The sequence below is a fragment of the Myotis davidii genome, unplaced genomic scaffold (genome assembly GCF_000327345.1).
Source record: "Myotis davidii unplaced genomic scaffold, ASM32734v1 scaffold378, whole genome shotgun sequence".
Classification (NCBI taxonomy): domain Eukaryota; kingdom Metazoa; phylum Chordata; class Mammalia; order Chiroptera; family Vespertilionidae; genus Myotis; species Myotis davidii.
In genome coordinates this window covers 1,474,229-1,495,666 of record NW_006290631.1, presented here as the reverse complement: position 1 = coordinate 1,495,666, position 21,438 = coordinate 1,474,229, and the positions used below count along the sequence as shown (strand labels likewise).

General features: G+C 38.8%; 1 protein-coding gene across 1 annotated transcript in view; it reads right to left on the bottom strand.

Annotated features, from left to right (window-relative positions):
* DYM (dymeclin) overlaps positions 1–21,438 on the bottom strand; it is a 241,462-nt gene that overhangs the window by 143,079 nt on the left and 76,945 nt on the right. The window contains exons 9-10 of the mRNA XM_006763643.2: positions 19,338–19,463; positions 17,322–17,464 (exon numbers count right to left, since the gene is read on the bottom strand). Coding sequence (XP_006763706.1) covers positions 17,322–17,464; positions 19,338–19,463 — 269 coding nt within the window. The remainder of the gene's footprint in view (positions 1–17,321; positions 17,465–19,337; positions 19,464–21,438) is intronic.

Here is a 21,438-nt window from a genome sequence, read left to right as displayed (position 1 = left end):
AAAATCGCATAACAGCCGAGCATACACCCAGCAGCGCTGCTGATGCCTGAACGGTATGTGGAATGAAGTGGGCGGGCATCGGGAGGCCACTATGGCACGGGGCAAGCACTATGGGCAGTCTATCTGAAGTGTACCTGGCGTATAAGACGACCCCCAACTTGGAGGCATATTTTTCAGGGCCAAAAAATCGTCTTATACGCCGGCAAATACGGTAAAAGTTAATACTATAGAATGGAATGGCTCAAAGGTATTCATGAAATTGAAAAAATATTCCCAAAGCATTAAATTCAATGAGCAGTTAAATAAACACACACTAACAACAGCTTCCAACATGGGTTATAAAGACTGGCACGGGTACCAGCCTCAGCCCCTCTATCAGGAAATTGTACGTCATGCCAGTAACCAGGGTATTCTGAGAAGAGTGAGGTCACGCCCAGGATAGGAATGGAGGAGGCATTCACGCCTTCTCTTTCAACATAATGAGACATCCTGTGGTTTGCTGTGCTTAATATATGATCTGGGTTTAATTAAACTGACTCTCATAAAAATCTATTTTAAAAAGAATGGAACCATAAAACGTTTTAAACTTTCTGACAAAGAAATCACAGATAGAGAAAACATATATTAAAAATTCAAGTACAAGCAAACAAGACGAAAACCAGCAGGGCTGGCCTTTCTTCTACCTGTGTGGGCTCTTTATTGGCCATTCTGCAAGCGCAAAACAAAGGCAACAGTAATCAGATCTCTGAAGAAAACTGCCTTCCACCCATCGCCAAGGCTCTCTGAAAATATAGTTATACCCACCATTATTAACAATAAACATGGCTCCAAATATATAGTTTCCTGAGACATTAAATGATGACATTATGAAGCCACGGCGATTAGCAAGGCACTTAAAAACTCATCCAGATGTTTATTAATTTTTGTCTTATAAAAAAGATTTTTTAAAATTTTAATTACTTTACAGTTTTCATTTATCTTATCCTTTGGAAAATGTCAATTTGTAAAGGTCTCATAATGTACATAATATATTAGAATAACAATAATTTATAAATCAATTCACTTAAATCAATGGTCTGCTTTAAAAGCGTGTTTCAAATAAAGGAAAAATGATAGAAATAAAAATTTAAAAAGCATGTATCGATGGAATGTATGATTAATAGAGTTTAAAGACCATCATACTCAAGGAACTGTTGGGTGGAGAGGTGACAGAAGTGAAGAAAAGGGAGGGAAAAAAGAGAAGCTTCTGCCATTTAATTATGATCTACAGAAATTATCACATTAAATCTCACCAAGCATTATCTTCATCCACCCAATTTTACAGATAAAGAAATTAAACTCAAAGAGGCTAAACTCCTCTTCACGTGAGAGAGCTAAGCAGAGCTGCTCTGTGTGTAAAGCAGATGCTCTCACCCACTACCCTCACTGCCCCTTTGGCTCCAAAACAACAAAGGGGGCTCTGGCCTGAATTACATGTTTAAAACTTAGCACACATGGGATATTCAGCTCATGGGATGTAACAGGCCTAAGTTCAATCTATTTTGCTGTAAGGAATAGTATTCTGTGGTTTACAATAAGTGTAGTCCCCAATTATTTTGCCATAGTTCTCTCCCACTCTTCACCTTCATCCACAGAATCCTATATAACTTTGTTTTTGCTTTTGCTTGGATTGTTCTATTGGCTCTTCTACTTTCTGTTTGTTCATCTTGGTACTCGATCTGCATTTCCTGATTTCCTCCTAAGGAACCATCTCTCCTAGGCATTCTGCCTCCTTCTTCTGGGGAATAAATATTTACTACATTGTCTCTGGTGGGCATGCTCAGATTCTTCAATAAATTGTTACTACATTTTTTAAAAAAATATATTTTATTTATTTTCCACAGAGAGGAAGGGAGAGAGACAGAGAGCCAGAAACATCGATGAGAGAGAAACATCGATCAGTTGCCCTCTGCACACCCCCAACTGGGGATGCGCCCGCAACCCAGGTACATGCCCCTGACCGGAATCGAATCTGGGACCCCTCAGTCCGCAGGCCGACGCCCCATCCACTGAGCCAAACCGGTTCCGGCAAATAAATTGTTACTACATTTAAGGTGCCCATAATCTAATCTTAAGAGGGGAGACAGGTAGGAATGTCGTTATAATACAACATCCTGTTAGTTTTACAGAGTCCTGTGGGGAAACCGAGGGCTAGCTCTGCTGAGTATTCCAGGAGAGCTTCCCAAAGCTGCCTGTGACCCTGGGAGTAAAAGGAATGACAGGTGTACAGGTGGAGGAGAAAAGCATTGCAGGGCATGCAATGGTAGCAGACGAAGCTGGTCAGGCGTGGGGCAGCCTGTGAGTGCATGACATGAGGGCATGACAGTGCTTCCCAAGGTATGCGCTGCTGCCCGATTCTGAAGGGCCACAAACAGGCCAAGAATTTAATTCCTTTCTCATGTTCTTACAAACACACAATTATAAGGCCTTTACTTTCGCTGTTACGTATATTAACACTGACCTATTAACTTACTAAGTCAGTTATGGGATACTGTATTTGGTTTTCATAAACTTAAGAAAACAATTACTAGAGTTTATAGGACATCCTACCCACTTTCCTATGGGAAAGCCTGGCTGCTCCACCATGCTCGGCTGTGCTGCAAAGTTCTTTGTGCACACAGACACATGACCCACACATGTTTGGAATCCTGGAGTCTGGGAGGATGTTCTGTTATTGAGGCAGTACTCACTTTGTTGTGAATTGGTCATGGTCTTCAACTGATGTATTTCAAGCTTTTTAAGTTACAAATTTTTGTTAACCTAGCTTCAAAATGATCAGTTAAGAAGGTTGTGGGTTCTCTGATTGGCCCTCCAAAATACAGTGATGCATAACTAGTAAGACCACACTACCATACGATGCCCTTCCTCTGCCAGGACAGAACTACCAGCAGGATATAAGAGGGATGGGGTGTTCACAGAGCCCTGAATCCTTCAGATAAGACACTTCCTTTGAGGCCACAAGGCCAAAAGCCTCACCAAGACAAACTGTCAAAGGCTATAATTAGAGCTGATTACCTACCTTCCCCTACAAGATGCTCAGAACTAATCATATTATGCCTTATGTCCCTGTTTACTGGATCAGCAAAGAGACCTAAAGCTCCATCATACCTCGGCTAAATGCCATATGGTTCAGTATGTCCCCTAACACTGGCATGGTCTCCCACTGCTCTTCCCATCCTGACCCTTCAGGAATTTACATGGTTCATCAAAAAAATCCTCTATAGCTGAAACCGGTTTGGCTCAGTGGATGGAGCGTCGGCCTGCGGACTGAAGGGTCCCGGGTTCGATTCCGGTCAAGGGCATGTGCCTCGGTTGCGGCCACATCCCCAGTGGGAGATGTGCAGGAGGCAGCTGATGGATGTTTCTCTCTCATTGATGTTTCTAACTCTCTGTCTCTCTCCCTTCCTCTCTAAAAAATCAATAGAATATATAATTTAAAAAAATCCTCTATATTTTCAAGTTCAACCTCACATATAACTTAAACATTAGAAAACTTCAATGAAAAGGTGTCATAGTTGATCAGATACAGTTGGAAAGAGAATTAGTGAACTGAAGGATAAAGCCGAAGGAATTACCCAGAATGCAGAGAGAGAGAAAGTAATGGAGTTAATTTTAAGAGAGGTTAAGAGGTATGAAGAAGAGAAGAAAAGGTCTAACTTACGTCTGGCCAGAATTTCGTAAGTTAAAAGAAGAAATAACACAACAAAATAAAACTGCAGATCACGAAAACCAGAGATTTAATGATCGCCATCCCCACCACCTCCAAGGTCACAAAACTACAAAGCTTAAATCAGGTTTCAGGCTTTTTGCAAAATATCACATCACTCAGAGAGGAGAGAAAGGAAAATACAGTTTGCTAAGAACTCCACGGGGTTTACATCACGTATATGCTATTCCTCCAATGGGATGCATGAACTCCTGGAGACAGTCCATGATGTGCTAAGAATAAGTAAGGTCAGAAAACAAACATGGTAGTTTTTCCTGGACCATTCATTTCACACAAAGATTTCAAAAAAGTTCAGTCATTGGACTGGCATATAATTCCATTTTAGTAGTTATAAAACAAAAGTGAGTACGTTTACCGAAGTAGAACTTAAATGTGCCTTAATTTGTAACATAAAATATGTGCCAAGTGGCTTCTGACAAATTCCTAGGTGCTTAACGTTATGCAATAAGCCCAAAAATTGGTGCAGCAGAGCCTGCATGTTGCTCCACGATGTTCAAGAGCCAGGCTCCTTTCCCCCCGTTGTTCCACTGTGTACAGTCTCTGTTCCTAAATTTACTCATGGCTAACCCAATCCAGCCATCCTATTTTCATTCAAGGCAGCAGGACTGAGATGAGTACATGCATTCTCTTTAAGAACTCGACCTCTAAGTTTGCCTATACCACTTCTGCTCACATTCCCTTGGCCAAAATATAGACCATACTTGGCTACAAAGGGGACTGAGAAATCTGATCTATGTTTGGCATCCATGTAGTTAGCTAAAACGGAAGAGAGACAAACTAGCAGTCACTGTCATACCACATCCGAATAAATCCTTTGCAATGTCCCCAAAATGTGCCCCTACCTGAGATGATGGAACAGCCAGTTTGCCTTACATACCCTGTCTTTTAAGCCCTTTAACTCAGCTCAGGAAAAACAACTGTGCCCAGATAAACCGGTGAGCTTTATGAACAACATGAGAGCTGGCAGAAGTACTGCTAGTCTTACCATAACACTCTCCCTTTGAATACGAGCAACAGGATGCCTCAAACATGTGCTATTAATCATACAGCCAAAAGGAGGAAGTAAATAACTTGAGTTGTTTTACTGCAAGAATTTGCCTGCTCTCCTAATCTGACCAATTCAGGATCTGAAATTAATAAAAGTAACACCTTGGATTTAAACCGCACCTTTCTTTATTAGGACTCAAACTTTTCAAGCATAGAGTAATACGCTATTTTGTTTTCAAAACATACCCTAATTATAAGATAAAAGATATTATTGGCACATTTTACATGTCTCTTAAATATTTAATTTGCTATATGTGTACATATACATATACACAGGGGCAAGAACTCAAAAAGAATAAGAAAAAAAAGGAAGATTGATTTGTTACAATGGTGGAATTCTAGCTAATCTTATTTTTTAAATTTTCATAACTTCTAATGATCTCTGTGAGATAATGGATCCACATGACATACTATTAAAATTGCATTCTTGGAGACACATTAATGACGTGAAAAATACAAAATAATGTTACATAAGCAAGACAGGATTTTACAGCCCAGCGAACATGGCTCAGTGGTTGAGTGTCAACCTATGAGCCAGGAGGTCACGGTTCCATTCCTGGTCAGGGCACATGCCCAGCTTGAGGGCTTGATCTCCAGTGGGGGCTGGGGGGTGGGGGCGCATGCAGGTGGCAGCCAATCAATTATTCTCTCTCATTGATCTCTCTCTCTTCCTTCCTCTCTGAAATATATATATGAATTTACAAAAAACTATATTGTCATTAGTATCTGGCAGTGTTGTGACTGTAAAAACAGATAAGGGAAATACAAAATCAAGTTGTAAGTCGTTTGAAGTCATTTAAATATCTCTGAGAGGTATGGCCCTGCTGGACAGAAAAAAGATGAAGGAATAGAAAATGCACCCCAGGAGTTCAAAAAACAGAGTTGGAGGAAGTTGGCTCTACCAATGTGAGCTCACGCTATGCATTTTCAAAGGTGGCAGTATCAGCTCCTGGGGCAAAACTTGAAAACTTGATGTGGGAAGGATGAAAAACACTAACTCTTTTTAGGTATAAAGCACAGATATAAACAGTATATATTTGTGACTTGAAATTTTCCTTTGGGAGTGACAATGGCAATGAGGAAAAAATGCTCTAAAAAGGCTCTTTAGGATGGTGATAATAAAGAAAAAGGTTAAGAAACACCAGTCAACAAAAATCACCCTAAAGAATAAACTACTGGGGTAACTCAAAACAAAGTACTGGTTAAACTCAAAAGTAACAAACAAGAGTAAACAAGAAATTCATTTAAATTGCAAACCGAAGACATCTGAAGAATGAAACATACTTCGACGCACTGCTGCCATCCCTGGCAAACTGAGGAGGACAGGTACTTTGCTCCTTATCAAATATTACTATACATGTTCATGATGAGCATGTCCTTGCTTGTCATTAGAGTTTCACCATCTACAGGCGGAACTCTAAACACGGTAGTTTAGATTTGCCTGGCTTTTTGGATATAGGTTTGCCTGTCATTGAACTCTCATATTGTATGTGTTTTCTTGTAACTTGCTGTTTTGACAAAAGGTCGTGTTCTAAGAGTCATCCCGTTTATGTGTGGAGTTGTGATTCCTTTAGCCTGGAAAATGGTCTGATAGCTAGTAAGGCTTCCAATTTGATGAAGTTATGGTTGAGGATGCTAAGGAGGTTGCTGCTCGACCTGTGATTACCCTTTTTAATAACCTAGAAAATTGGGGGTGAGGGAGTTGTTTAATTTTGTAAGCAGAAAGGCTGAAGGAACATGAAACCTATAAGACAAAATATGTAAGATGTTTGTAAAACTAGAGAAATTGATACAAACGAGAGGGGGAAAAGATGAGGCAGGTAAATAAATGGTAACTAGTATTTATTTTCAGCATTTATCATGTTCTAAAAACTTGCTCACTACTTGTCATATTATTTAAATTTCACAAAAGCCCACAGACAGGTGAAGAGAGTCTAAATGCCACTTTTTAAATGAGGAAATTAGGGATCAGCAAAGTTAAATAACTTAATCCAAGTGAAAAGCCCACAGACAGGTAAAGAGAGTCTAAATGCCACTTTTTAAATGAGGAAGTTAGGGATCAGCAAAGTTAAATAACTTAATCCAAGTGACAGCTCATAGGAGGCAGGGCCCGGTTTCCAGCTCAGGCCCATCTGATGCCAAAAGCTGTATTATTTCCAATCCACCCATTCTTTTGCTGGTGAGAATGGCTCTCTGCTTCTCTCCTCCCTTTCTTTGGTCTAGCTAGCCTCTGTCACGTATGGGGCCACGATGGCCTTACGGAAGTGAGTGCACAGGCTGCCCTCTCCTTCCACAGCCACCGAATTTGCTTCAATGGGCCTTCACAGACCAAGGTCTGGCTCACAAAACCTACTAACAAGTAGAAGAGGAGAAAAATGAAGACATTTACCATAATCTTACAAGGAATCATCATTCCATTTTTACAGATGGGGAAAGGCTTCGAGAGGTTACAAAATTTCACAAGCTTATATCGCTAAATAGCTCTCAGTAAAAATGTGTGCCCAGGTCTGGTCTAAACTTCACATTCTTCAGAATCTTACCTAGCAATTCAGGAAGAATTAGGAGCTTAGAGACAGCTTTTTAATGAACAACCTGAAATTTACAACATTAATTCATCCTCACAGTGATTCTATTTTCCCCCAACATTTTATTATAAAAATTGTCAAGCATGCACAAAAGCTGAGTTATATAGTGAGTACGTACTTATACACTCATCTCCTAGATTTTACATTAAGATTTTTTAAATATATTTTATTGATTTTTTACAGAGAGGAAGGGAGAGGGATAGAAAGTTAGAAACATCGATGGGAGAGAAACATCGATCAGCTGCCTCCTGCACACCTCCCACTGAGGATGCGCCCACAACCAAGGCACATGCCCTTGACTGGAATCGAACCTGGGACCCTTCAGTCTGCAGGCCGATGCTCTATCCACTGAGCCAAACTGGTCAGGGCTTTACATTAACATTTTGCTAAATTTGTGATAACATCCCTACCCATCTATGCATCCCTATATGCACCCATCAATATAACTTCAAAGTTGCAGAAAATTTTCAAAAGGCAAGTCTTCATATAACTCATAACACTAGAGATTTTAAAATATTTATTCATGTAAAAGGGGTCTCTAAACTACACCAACTATAAAAGTTATGAGGGTTTTTTATTACCATTCCCAAATTGTAAGCAAATAACCTTGAATAAATTTAACCTTTGAATCTACTTCCAAACATCCACGCTGAAATTAATATAAATTAAAACAGCTGCTTAATAAAAGTTACACTCACTTAACCGTGATAGAATTTAACAGTTTTAAAGCAAATCCATTTTAATAATTTCATTTTTCAAATACGATTTACACTCTCAAAAAATTAGAATTCCATAATTTTAACATCCTTACTTTTTAAATATCTTTAAATTTTAAAATTCCACAATAAATTATGCTACATAAGTCTCAAAAACAGCCCTAACTTGTATCTCAGTTGGTTAGAGCATTATACTATACATCAAAATTGTGGATCCGAAACCTGGTCGGGGCACATACAAGAATCAACCAATGAATTCATAAGTAAATGGAACAACAAATTGATGCCTCTCTCTCTCTCTCTCTCTCTCTCTCTCTCTCTCTCTCTCTCTCTCTTTCTCTCTTCCTCTCTATAAAATAAATAAAAAATAAAAATAAAAATCATTAAAAAATTGGTGCCAAATAAACAACACTTAGAGCATGACTTAGAAACTTATTCCTAGAATTTCATCTGAAATTGTTCGCTTTCTTCTATATTCTTCCTGGTGATGAATGAATTCGTTCCCCAACTATTTGTGGCATAAAGAGACCTTAATCTTCCCTTTAAATCTGTTAAGAAGGAAATCAGAGTATAGGGTGGCAGACTGACTTCAAAGCCATTTCTAGAAACTGGTTTGGGAGTGGCTGTTAGCATATTACAATAAAAGATAAGTCAATATTGTATTTTGACATTATATTACTTCCAATGAATATCATTTCATAAACACCTTTTAAAAAGTCTAAAATCAGACATAAATCCTTTTTTCAGAGAACAATTAAAAGTAAAATAACTTATATGACTACTCTACAACTAAATACAGTCATTCTGTGTTGTGGGTACTAATCTAAATGCTCAATGTGTCCCTGCAAGAAACCACTACAAGGAAATAGTAAACTGAAATTAACTATATTTTATTAATCAAAAAACAAGTTCATTCTTGAAAATAAAGAAGAAAAAAAGGTCATTCTTTCACCATGTATATAAAATCTACCAAAGCATCCCAAATAAAAATGGATGAGAATGTAATTACTGTTTATAAAGTACTCTCTTTTTTTGAAAATTCAAAGTGCTTTAATTAGGAATGTTTTCACAACTATGCCTGTTTGTTTCTGAGTGCCACATACTTTTTCTCTTTCTCTCAATGAGTCAGCCCAGCAAAAGCCAAAACTGAAGAGAGAAAAAACATCACATAATATAAATTACAACTACTGCACGCCATCCCTATCATAATGAATTTAATCACTTTCTCAATAATAGCAGTTTGGAGAAATATGAGTTTTAATCTCCAAATTCAACCTTATTAAATTCTCCATTACAGCCTTTTTCTAAACAAATAATCACCACTTCGGTCTTATAATTTGGCTGGGACACCCACCACAGCAAGCAAAGGGGAAAAAACATTTTTGATGGCTCATTCAAGTGGAAAAGCCATATATCAGAAGTTATTGTGTGAAACCTCAGTACTTGTGATGGAAAGCGCAGTTTGGCAGAACACATTTAATCAGGCTTGGCTCTTTAAAACATCAAATACCCAATTATAATCACATTACAGTCGTGTCTTCTAACAAAAACAAAAAGAACACAAGAAATCTCAAGGTCAAACTTCCTTGCTTCACCTTCTTTTAAGCATTAGAGACAATTTAAAAGCTTGAAAATATACTAAAAGACAAGGTCAAAGAAGAATAGAATCAAAAGAAACACTGAATAAATGTTATAACTTATCTTTCCTTCTCACAATATAACTATTCAACATAATTCTTTTCGTGACTATATGAAATTTATATTATAAATAAGTATCAGATATTTTCATAATTTATTTACATTCAAATTCTGAGTAAACTTGTAAATCATACGGTCACTGGCTTTTTTTCTATTTTTTTCAACAAAAGTTATCTTTTAAATATTACCATGCTGTACCTGTTACAACAGTGACTCTTTACTGTGTACCTACTAGGTGCCAGCCTGTGTCCTATACTTTTGCTCATTTGAGCCCCTACCAGAGAAGATAATCCTCATTTAACTGTGAGGAAGCTAAGTCACTAAGAGGTTAAACAGCCCATGAACCCCTCGTTAGCAAAGGGCAGGACTGGCATTCAATTCTTGGTCTTTACCAACAGCCAAAACCTAATACCTGCACCTCTTCCATAATACCAGGTTACCAAAACCTAGAGCCAGTCCTGCCAAAGGACACTATAAAGCAGTGGACTCCAAAATCAGAGGGAAAAAATCTGTTTCAATCACCAAATTGTATTTTTGGAGGAGCTGCTTATCTGTTTTGGAATGCCTCAAACACACACACACACGTTAGTGAGGTTGAGTGGGCCGCGAGCGTTCTGCTTTGTCCACAATCCTCACCACTACCACCAAGCAGGGCTGTGGTTTAAAATAAATAGTGACTGGAGCTAAAAGTTGCCTCAGCTATCAACATACAAAGGAGACCAGCAGGCCACCAAAATGGGAATTTCAGTGAGAGCAATTCCGGCACAACCTACTTAGTACATATTATGAACTCAATATTTGTGTCTCCCCAAAACAAATATTGAAGCCCTACCACTCAATGTGATGGTAATAAGAGTGGGCCTTTGGGAGGTGATGAGGTTTAGATGAGGACCCCGTGATAAAATGAGTGCCCTTACAAGAAGAGGAAGAGACACCAGAGCTTCCTTCTCCGCCATGTGAACATGCACTGTGACCGTCAGCACGCCAGGACAGAGCCCTTACCAGAAAACCAACCTGTCGGCACTTGATCTTAGACTCCCACACTCCAGAACAGTGAGAAATAAATGTCCACTGTCCAAGCCACCCGTCTATGGTACTGTCACAGCAGTGTGAGCTATTTGTTGCCACCAAACACTGAGCTCCCATCAGATAATGACTCACACAGGTAAGGGTCTTCGGCCACTGTTTTGTGGAATATCTCTAACAAGGTAGGGTGATACGCTTACAAATTCAAGTAAGAAATAAATATCATTCACCTTGCTGACAATAACGAAGACTACCAAAACTACTGATATTTTTTATTAGATGAACATTTGCAATATTTATTACAATTCAGGTTGGGTCAGTGTCAAGTGTTTATTAAAATCTTTGGCCAATTTTATAAAAAAAACTCTCAAGCAGAAAATAAAATCAGATAAATTAATAATATAAGAAATGGTACCTTAGTGATTGTTGTCAAGGCAAGTTCAGTTAGGAAGCAAGGACAAATCTCTTGTGGGCAATATCTATTTAACAATCAAATTTTCCTTTCTGACTGCCATTGGCCAAAATTTGCACCACATAAAATGAAAAGCCAGTTGGAGAAACAGCAAAAACATGGCTGATGTATTCAATTTAGTCAGTTTTCAAAAAGACAGTTTCAAACACTGAGCAGATAAAAAAGATAAAATATTCTCTTAATTTTTAAAATTGTGTGGCATAAATTTGTTAGAGATTTTCTGATCATTAATTTCATCTAATTAAATTTATTTCCTTTTCAATTATTTTAATTTTAATTAACAAGCAGCAGCAGAGGATTGGTGCATGTAACATGAGGATAAATGCTACGCAGTTTTAGAAGTGGTTTTATACACAATATCTCACTTATGCCTCACAAAACGGCTTATAATTATCAGCTTGATAATGAGATTCAAAGTTGAAGAACATGTCTAAGGTCACCCTGAGCTGGGGCTCCATCTAAATCATCTGATTCTCAGTATCAGGCTCTGGAAATCCATCCTGATCCACAAAGACTTCCAGGAAGAGTGTCCCTGAGGTGTAATCCAAAGAACAGAGAGAGGAGAGGAGGGGGAGAGCCTGGTATGAACTCACAAGAGGCTCGCCCGGCGTCTCCTGCCACTGGGGGGTTTACCAGCCCCAGTTTCATGAAGATCTTTGAGATTAAGTCCTAAAAGTCAGGGAAACTTTAGGAATCCTCATTAACTCTACTGTTGGCTGTCTGGGGAAAACAGGCTACTGCCCCCACAGCAAATCCTCACTGGATCCAGGAAATAAAATCTATTCTCCATAAAAGAGACACAAAATCCTCTTTTATTAATTTTCATTGTTATTTTACGTATATACTCTGCTTTCCACACAGAAATTAGAATGTGTCAAACTCTCACAATATGTTGTCAAGGACATAAGCCTGATAAAAGCAGGAAGCCCCAAAATACTTTTTAAATGATGATCTAGAGCTAAAAATGAGAACAAATCTTATTCTTTGGCTGGAACTATGGTCTACACCACAGCTAACATAATTTCTGCTAACTGAAATACACTGAAAGGCCTGTACCTGTGTACATAAAACCTGAGGGAGAAACGATAGGACAAAAATGCTATGGCAAAAGGAACAGTAAGTTCACTAATAACTGAATATTATCTGCCAAGAGAGCCAACGGGCATTTTGACTAGATTAATGAAAAAGCACAGTGTCCAGAATGGGGGGCTGGGGGGGGGGGGGTTCCAGTTCTAATCTATTTGATGCTGGAGAACTGTACTCATGGTCAGACCAGAGAACAGACTGATAAACTGGACCTCATCAACAACAGAGAGCAGTGCAGAAATCAGTAAGAGAAACTAAGATCTTACATAGAAGGGGGTCAGTGGAACCCTTAAAGCTGCCTCAAAACCATGTATTCCTCAGTAATTAATGCACTGGCTCAAGTGCCTGCCATGATGGGCCCACAGCAGAACAGATTCCAGCACAGGAAAGGGCCCGCACCCGAGTGGTGCAGAAACGGACCAGCCTTATCACCATCTTCTAGAATGCTTACTGGAAATGTGTATGGCGGCCCCACCTCATGCCTTATGACTCAGAAATTCCAAAGTCTAAGCACATGCATTGTTTAAAGTATGCCAGGAGGCGCTGCTAATGCTGGGAGCCACCGTGTGGCCTTTACAATTATCTCTACAAGCCTAGAATTCTATGATTCACTTAAAAAAACCACAGTAATGAAAACTGTAGCATTCTTTTCTACACAGTAAAGTAATATAGCAATTGATTATTTTGCCATTTTCTCAGCATATTAGAGGGATTTCTAAACTAACAAACTACAGAGGAGAAGAAAGCCATTTTTTCTTGTGCTGAAGATTATGAATAGCGGCGTGTTGGCATGTATTTTATATGTTACCAGTGGTTTATATATATAACCGCTTTCAGTTAAAGAAGCAAGTCACACTGGACACACGTAAAAACGCTTTTTAAAAAAGAACAAACTCTAGACAAGTTAATTTCCACCACTCTCCTTAACTGCAAAAAGACTTGCCGGCAGTAATGAAGAAGTATTAATAATCCCTCTAAGTGTTTGTGACACTTTGAGCAAACATTATCCAAGCACCCACTGTGTTCTGCAGGCCAGTAATAAACAGAAAGGACAGATGCTGCATCCTGGAGTGTTTAGTCTAAGATAGATGAACTGGTACACGCAGGCACAAGAAAACCTAATTGTAAAAATTCAATTTAAGAGCAACACAAATGACATTATATACTTACTAAAGGAGATTTTGAACTATAGAGGGAAATCTCTATTCTTTATTTTTACTGAGGTAGAAGCAAATGCCTACCTCATTTGTTTTTAAGGATAGCTGAATGTTAAATTGACTAACTTGATAAGTATACTGTGGTTGTGTAAGAGATGTTACCTTTTAGGAAGTACACATTCAAGTATTTAGGGGTAAAGAGCCATGATGAATGTAACTTACCCTCAAGTGGTTCAAAAGAAGTGTGCATGGGTGTGTGTGTGCAGAATGATAAAAGAAAAGAAAGGGAAGGAACAAATACATAACAAATGGGATAGAATGTTAACAAATCAATCTAAATAAAGCTATATAGCTTTTTTGTAATATTTTTATTTTTGGAACGTTTCTGTATGTGTGACTTTTATTTCCAAATAAAGCTTTAAAAAAGAGGAGGAGGGAGCCCGGCCGGTGTGGCTCAGTGGTTGAGTGTCGACCTATGCACAGTTCAATTCCCAGTCACATGTGCCCAATCAGGGCACATGCCCGGGTTGCAGACTCAATCCCTGGTGTGGGGCGTGCAGGAGGCAGCCGACCAATGATTCTCTCTCTCTCTCTCTCTCCCTCTTCCTCTCTAATCAATAAAAAAAAATATTAAAATAAAAAAACAAAACAATAAATGAAGTGGGACCCCTTGCCTGACATCATACACAAAAATCAACTCACAGTGACTCAAAACCCTGAACTGAAGCGAAAAGCACAAATGTCTTAGAAAACACAGGGCAGGACTTGATCACATGTGACAGGTTGGCCACGGCCACAGAAGCCAGGGGACAAGGCACAGAGGGTTCTTCGGGCGCCACGTCGTCGCAGTTAAAGACGCCTGCGCATCCAACCCACGCCCAGAGGGAAAATATTTGCAAACTATACGTCCGATGAGACGTTAACATCCAACGTAGAGCAGTTGGCAAAAGCAGGCTTACTGTTGGGAGGCAAACAGTGCGACTGTGCATACATCATAACAGGGGTAAACTGTGCCTGGCATCCCCGTCACTACTGTCCACACCTCCGTTTGCCCACCCCTGTGGGTAAAGAACCGTTTCCAACTCAGCAAGGAACCTGATTAGGAAACAGGCTTTAGCCCGGCCGGCGTGGGTCCCTGGTTGAACGTCGACCTATGAACCAGTGGCAGGTCACGGTAGGATTCCCCGTCCGGGCACATGCAGCCCAGATAACGTGCCCTTGACCGGGAATCGCCCCTGAGACCCAGGGGTGCTCTGGCCGATGCTCTAACCACTGAGCCAACGAGCCAGGGCTGAGCGCCCATTCTCTCTGGTTCCCGCTGACCTGAGCGCTTCCCCGTATCTCACGGGAGGACCACCCTGATGAGAGTCCATCCCCGTGTGCGTGCGTGCCAGGAGCCCCGCACCCCATGGCGCCCGCCTACCCCTAAGACCCAGGCCTGGCCTCCCCCTTTCCTCTCGTGGGCTCGTGAGGCCGACCTTTCCCCTCTGAGGAAGGACCCTGATGGGCTCAGGTCCCTTGTCCGTGAACCTCCAATATTAAAGTAAGAAAATTCTGCCCTGGCCAGTGTGGTTCCGCTGGTTGAGGGTCATCCCCTGCACTAAAAGGTTGACGGTTCAATTCCCGGTCAGGGCACATGCCCAAGTTGTGGGTTCAATCCCCAGTCAGGGTGCATATGAGCGGCAACCAATCAATGCTTCTCTCTCTGTCTCTCCTTCCTCTCTCTCTAAAACCCAATAAAAAAAATTTAAAAACACTTTTTTAAAGTAGGAAAATTCCTTAACTACCAACCAAAAAATCATCAAAAGTGATTACTGAGAACTAAAGTCAAAGTCTTTGTCAGTTTGACAGACTTTCCTAGAATGTGGCTTTATTCAAATTACATACTGTGATCAAATTTACATTTTACCCACAATACACAGCTTAGTTTTTTAAGAGAATGTCCTTTTGTTGTTTTTATAACCCTTTGACTGCACGCTGTGAAATAACAATAATCACTCCATCATGTTTTATAGTTCTGCACGAATAGCTTTGTAAAGATTTAGGAAGAAAGCTATATAAAATGTGCTGTAACTATAGCACACTAAAAATTCTAACTATTTTAATGCCTTTAACTAGGTAGTAAATTTTAAAAGACCATAGATCATTGAAAATTATATGGAAATAATCTCAGATCATCTATCCCAACTTTCTCATTTGAAAGACAAGGAACTTGGAAGGTAGGAAAATTAAGGAACTTCCTTCCAATATACTGCTAGCTAGGTGGGAGCAGATCTAAAATTTAGAAGTGTTTTGGCACCTGATGCTGATGACACCAGATGCCATCCTGGACTTCATTCTGATGACACAACTTCAAAAAAAAACAAAACCACCCATGAATCTATGTTTACTTTTTTTTAAAAAAACCTCCAAAGTCTTGCCATTGCTTTGGAGAAAGCAATGAATGACCTTATACTGTCTGCTCCCCAAAATCTCCAACCACATTGGAGTACTGCAAAATACTCAACCTTTAAATCCCTATACCGGTTTAATAATCTAAAAAAGCAAATACTACTGTATTAATGAAGTCTTCCCATGGGACACAAAAAGCCATTCCTATGCTGCCTTCATGGCCATGAATGAGCCAGCATGTACAGCCTCCTCACCTGACACAAGGCAGGCAGTGGGTAAGAGGAACTCGGAGAATAAAATCCTGCAGGTCCTGGCATTCTAGGCAGCCTGCTCCGCACCAAAGACAAAGCCATGAATGATCACAAATGTAACTCAACTCATAATTAAAAGAAATCAAAGGACGGCAAATCTAGAAACCTGGTTCACAGATCAATTCCTAAACTCAACAGAGAGGTCTTTTACACAAAGAGGCTCCCATGGCTCATTATCTAATGTTACCGACTGTAGAACTACATTTTCATATCAAACTGACGCTCCTCCCTGAGTGTGGCGAGGATGCTACAACCACAATTCAGCTGTGGAACTCAGCTCCATTTAAAATTCCTCCAAACAGCCGCACTCTGCACTATGTAATTAAGTAGACGTTTAGTAAGAGCACCTCTGTGCAGACCTCACAACTACCAAAGTGTCAGCCTACTTTTTGTTTCTCCTTCAGAATAAAGCAAAAGTTCCGTTTATATAGCCTCTCGAGTCATAGGTCCTTCACACCAACAAAGGGGTGGACCAGAGGTACTCGGTACTTCCAGAGTCTTAGGTTTGATCACTGTGAAGCAGAAATGAGGCTTTGGTGGGAAACGACTTTCCACAGTTAACAAAATTTGCTTCTAATCTGATAAAACTCACGTTTGTGCCATTTTTGAATTTATAACAAAACTCTTCAAAATATACTAATTGATCATCAACAAATGAAACACTTATTACAATAAGAAAACTATACCCAATTAGCCACATAAAAACCTAACCAATAAAGTCCTTAAAACAGAATGATTTCCTTATAAAGCACAAGCAGTAAAAAGTTTCCAAGAGCTTAACTGAATTGTACAGCTAGAACTCATATAAAATGCGTATTTATAAACATTCTTCTTAAAAAATGGTGCCTTAATAGGTAAACAATTTATTCATTATTTGCATATATTTAAATGCATTCACAACACTGAATGCAAAAATTAGTATTTTAAATCACTTTCAGTATGTCACATTTACACAGCTGCACAGATCCAATATAACTAGTAATAGTGGCAGCCAAGGGAGACAGAACTATTTATGGCTAATTAACAATCTGTACATCGAAGTGCTGAAAAGTCAGAAAGGGCTTACTTGCTACGCCTGAGGCAAGTCCATACAGCAGCCCTCCCCCATCCGACTGCTGCGGGAAAACATGGGCGCCGGGGGGAGGGGGCTTTTCTTGTCTGATGAAGTTATACAAGAGAGTTTTCACAAGTTTGCTGGTGTATGGAAGACTACACAGAAGGAAAAAAGAAGACAATCACACTCATGGGAGTCATCTGATTGTATATAATAATACTCTATATCATCTAGTAATACAAAAGATTAGCATAATTCAAAGAAGTCTAGCATGGTCACATAATAGCGAAGACCATCAGACTTGAGGCTTAACTCTGGCTTTCTCCTCACTATGCCATAGATCATTGGTCAATCACTTCCACTCCTGAACTCACCTTATTTGTAACCTGTATAACAGGTGAGATATTATAAATTCAGTATATAATACAGTAACTGGCACTTGAAGGGAGGTAGTAATATAGCATTAGCAGGGAAAAGCAAGAATTAAAAAGCAATCATATAAAAGAGTATACTTTTTAAGTATGAAGTTATTCAATTAGTGCATGCATACAAAAATATGTCTGTATGTATATAGATTTTGTAACGTTACACTCTTTGCTTCTAAGTAATGAGATGAGGAGAAGGGAGAAAAAAAATAGGTGAAAAGGGATGTGTGTCCACAAATTGGTGATAGATCAGTTCCTGCAATATAGGGAAATTTCTTAATAGACTCTTGAGCCAAAGCTCAGGCCTTTTTCCTATTATCAGTGAAGGTGCCATGAAGAAAACAAAGGTAGTTAACGAGGATGAAAGTCCCTGAGAACTTTAATCAAAGCTACTCTGTCTTTGTCTTACATTCCAAAATTCTGTGAAGACTGTACCAATAGAAGGTGTGTGTGTGTGTGTGTGTGTGTGTGTGTGTATTTAATTTACGCCCATCCCCACCCACTAGAAGACTGTAAGCTTCTGTTCAGAGTATAGCCCCACATCCTAACATGCCTAACACATGGTTAGCATACAATAAAGATGTATTGACTAAATTAAAGTAGGTACAGTCAGTCAAAAGGTTATGTGGAACTAGTAAAGAGGGAAAGACACAAAAATAATTTCAATGAACAAATATTACTGGATGACTGCTTAGACATAGAGAATGATAGAGAAGAAAGATGACTTCAAAGTTTTAATTCTACAAAGAAATCACTACAGAAAGCAATGGAGCTGGGGAGTAACGGGGGCAGGAAGGATGGACAGTTTGGACCAAAAAGAAGAATCTGGTTCCTTATGTGCTGAGTTTGAGGTGCTGACAGAACAACTAGAGGAGTGTCTGATGGGAGATATAAAATAATACCAAGGTAAGAGGCCCGGCCAGACGGCTCAGTTGGTTAGAGCATCAGTTGCTTAGGCCAAGGTTTGGGGTTAGATACCCAGTCAGGGCACATACAAAAATCAACCAATAAATGCAATAAATAAGTGGAACTACAAAACTCACTCTCTCTCTCTCTCTAAAAAATCAATCAATAAATAAAAATTTTAAAAAAACTAAGGGGATAAGACCAAAAATATAGATTTATACAATAAAAAAATAGACAAACCTATTTTTTGTTGTTTACTTTTTAAATATTCATTTATAGTTGACATTCAATTTTATTTTATATTACTTTCAGGTGTACAGCACAGTGGTTAGACAACCGTATAATTTACAAAGTCGTCCCCCCAATATTTTCAGTACCCACCTGGCACCATATATAGTTATTACCATATTATTGACTATATTCCCCATGTTGTACTTTACATCCCCATGACTATTTTGTTAAAAACCTGGACAAATTTAGCCTTGGCTGGTTTGGCTCAGTGGTTGGAGCATTGGCCTTCAAACTGGAGGATCTTGGGTTCAGTTCCAGTCAAGGGCACGTACCTTAGCTAAAGGCTCCATCCGGCTCTGGTTGGGGGAGTGTGGGAGGTGGTCACTTTCTCTCTCTCTCTCTCTCTCTCTCTCTCTCTCTCTCTCTGCCTTTCTCCCACCCACTTCCATTTAAAATAGAAACATACCATCGACCTCGCATCAAATACTTGTGACTAATGCTCTGTCGCAAAACTTCCTTGTGATATAGTTGACAGGAAAGGAAAACAACCATTGTTGATATAGCTTCCACTGATATTTCATATGTAAGGTCTCTGGAGAAATAGAAAACAAAACAGAATAATGGATCAGTTTGGAACAGTTAATACATTGCTCTTCTCTGAATTTAAAAACTCAAATCTACATATTCAACATGTTTATATTATAAAAAAAATACTAATGTTTAACATAAAAAGTAAATTAAGAAAAAAATATGAAACCGCTCCCCAGTCATTAGCTCTTACACTTGGGTCAGGTATCCCATTACTTCCCTATTTTCCCATTCCCATCTCCTACTGAATGACAAGTCTATTTATTAGAGCATAATGGAAACAATTTCCAGCAGTACTCTGTTTAGTTATAACTCAGAAACAAATATTCAGATTATAAAACTGAAGAGACATCAGTGTAGGAAAGAAAACAATGCCTTTGCAAGTTGACAGTCACTTTACAATGAGAACAATGGCATGTCCTGCACTCCTGTCTCTAGTGCCCTCATTCTCAAGCCAACTCTGCATGTTCAGCTAAATATGAACACTAAACAAATTATTCCTGTTTTATATGCATATTTTGTTTGGAAAGGAATACTCTCGTCCCTTCCCAAGATCATTATTCCCTTTTAGAAACAAATCTTATCGCATCTCAGCCATTTGGCTAAGATCAAGGGTAGAAACAAATCTTAGATCAAATAAAAAGGAAACAAAATTTTTCTGAGAAGGAGCACAAACAGGAATAAATGCATTAAGAAATCTTCAGTTATTATAAAAATTTAAACACGATTATCATGTGGAACAGTTAGCCCAGGAAAATAGAAATCTCAACAACACAGCAAAAATAAAGTAATAACTCCAGAAGAACATAAAAATATTTTATGGAACTGAAATATTCATGGAAAGCCCAAAGAAAAACACTATCTACTTAAATGGGGCTTATTAAACAAATTAAAGATGACTTAATGCTAGAACTAGGCAAGCTTAAATTCTACCAGATATTTTAAGGACAGAATTATAGTGCTGACAGAAATATCTTCTCAATACAAAGTATACAAAACTCAAGAGGCCCATTCAATTGATCTAATGCCATGCAATACTGCTGTTGTAATAAAAACAGCACACAAAAATAAACCAATGAAACCCAATTGAGAATTAAATATATAGTCAGACCTGTGTATATATGGAAGCAATATATAATAAAGATGGATTCAGAAAATAATGGCGAAAAAACAAATTGTACAGAAGATGGTACTAGGAAAATATGGGCCCATTTCATAAAGAAAAATAATGATGGGTCCCTAACTTACTACCTACTATCAAAGACCTACTACAGGTGAATTACAGACTTAGATGTGAATGGCAAAACTAAAGTTAATAGAAGAAAATGTATAATGATACATTTGTAACATCAGCATAAGAAAGGACTTCTTAAATAAGAGCCTAAGAGCACAAAGCCAAGAAACAAAGGCATTTAATTACATCAAGATTAAAAATGATTGATTGCTCAACAAATGAAACTTTGGACAAAGTTAACAGATAGATGATAGATTGGAGGGAAAAACAAAAAACTACTATCTAGAATGTTATAAGCAATCCCTGCAAATGGCAAAAAGAGGCAAGAACTCCACTAGAAAACAAGAATGGAAAATATAAAGTCACTTTAAAACAATACGCTATCCCTTTATGCCCTAGAAAATGTAAAGGAGTGGGGGGCATATGATGACACATAAGCCCTCATGTACTGCTCATGGGAGTATTAACCATTTAGAAAACCTATAACCCACTATACGTATACACACCGAAGAAAAATTCACAGAAATATGCCTCACTGTGAAGACACTTCCTAAATGGCCCTAATCCCTACTTCCTGATATTCATGATCTTGTGTAGTTTCCTCCCCTTGGATCTGGTGACTCCCTTCTAACAAAGCGAATACAGTGATAAGGTGCCACTTCTGAGATACGAGCTTACAAACAGATGATGGCTTGTCTGGGCATGCTCTCATTCTTCTATTTGCTTTATCTGAGGAAAGCCAGCT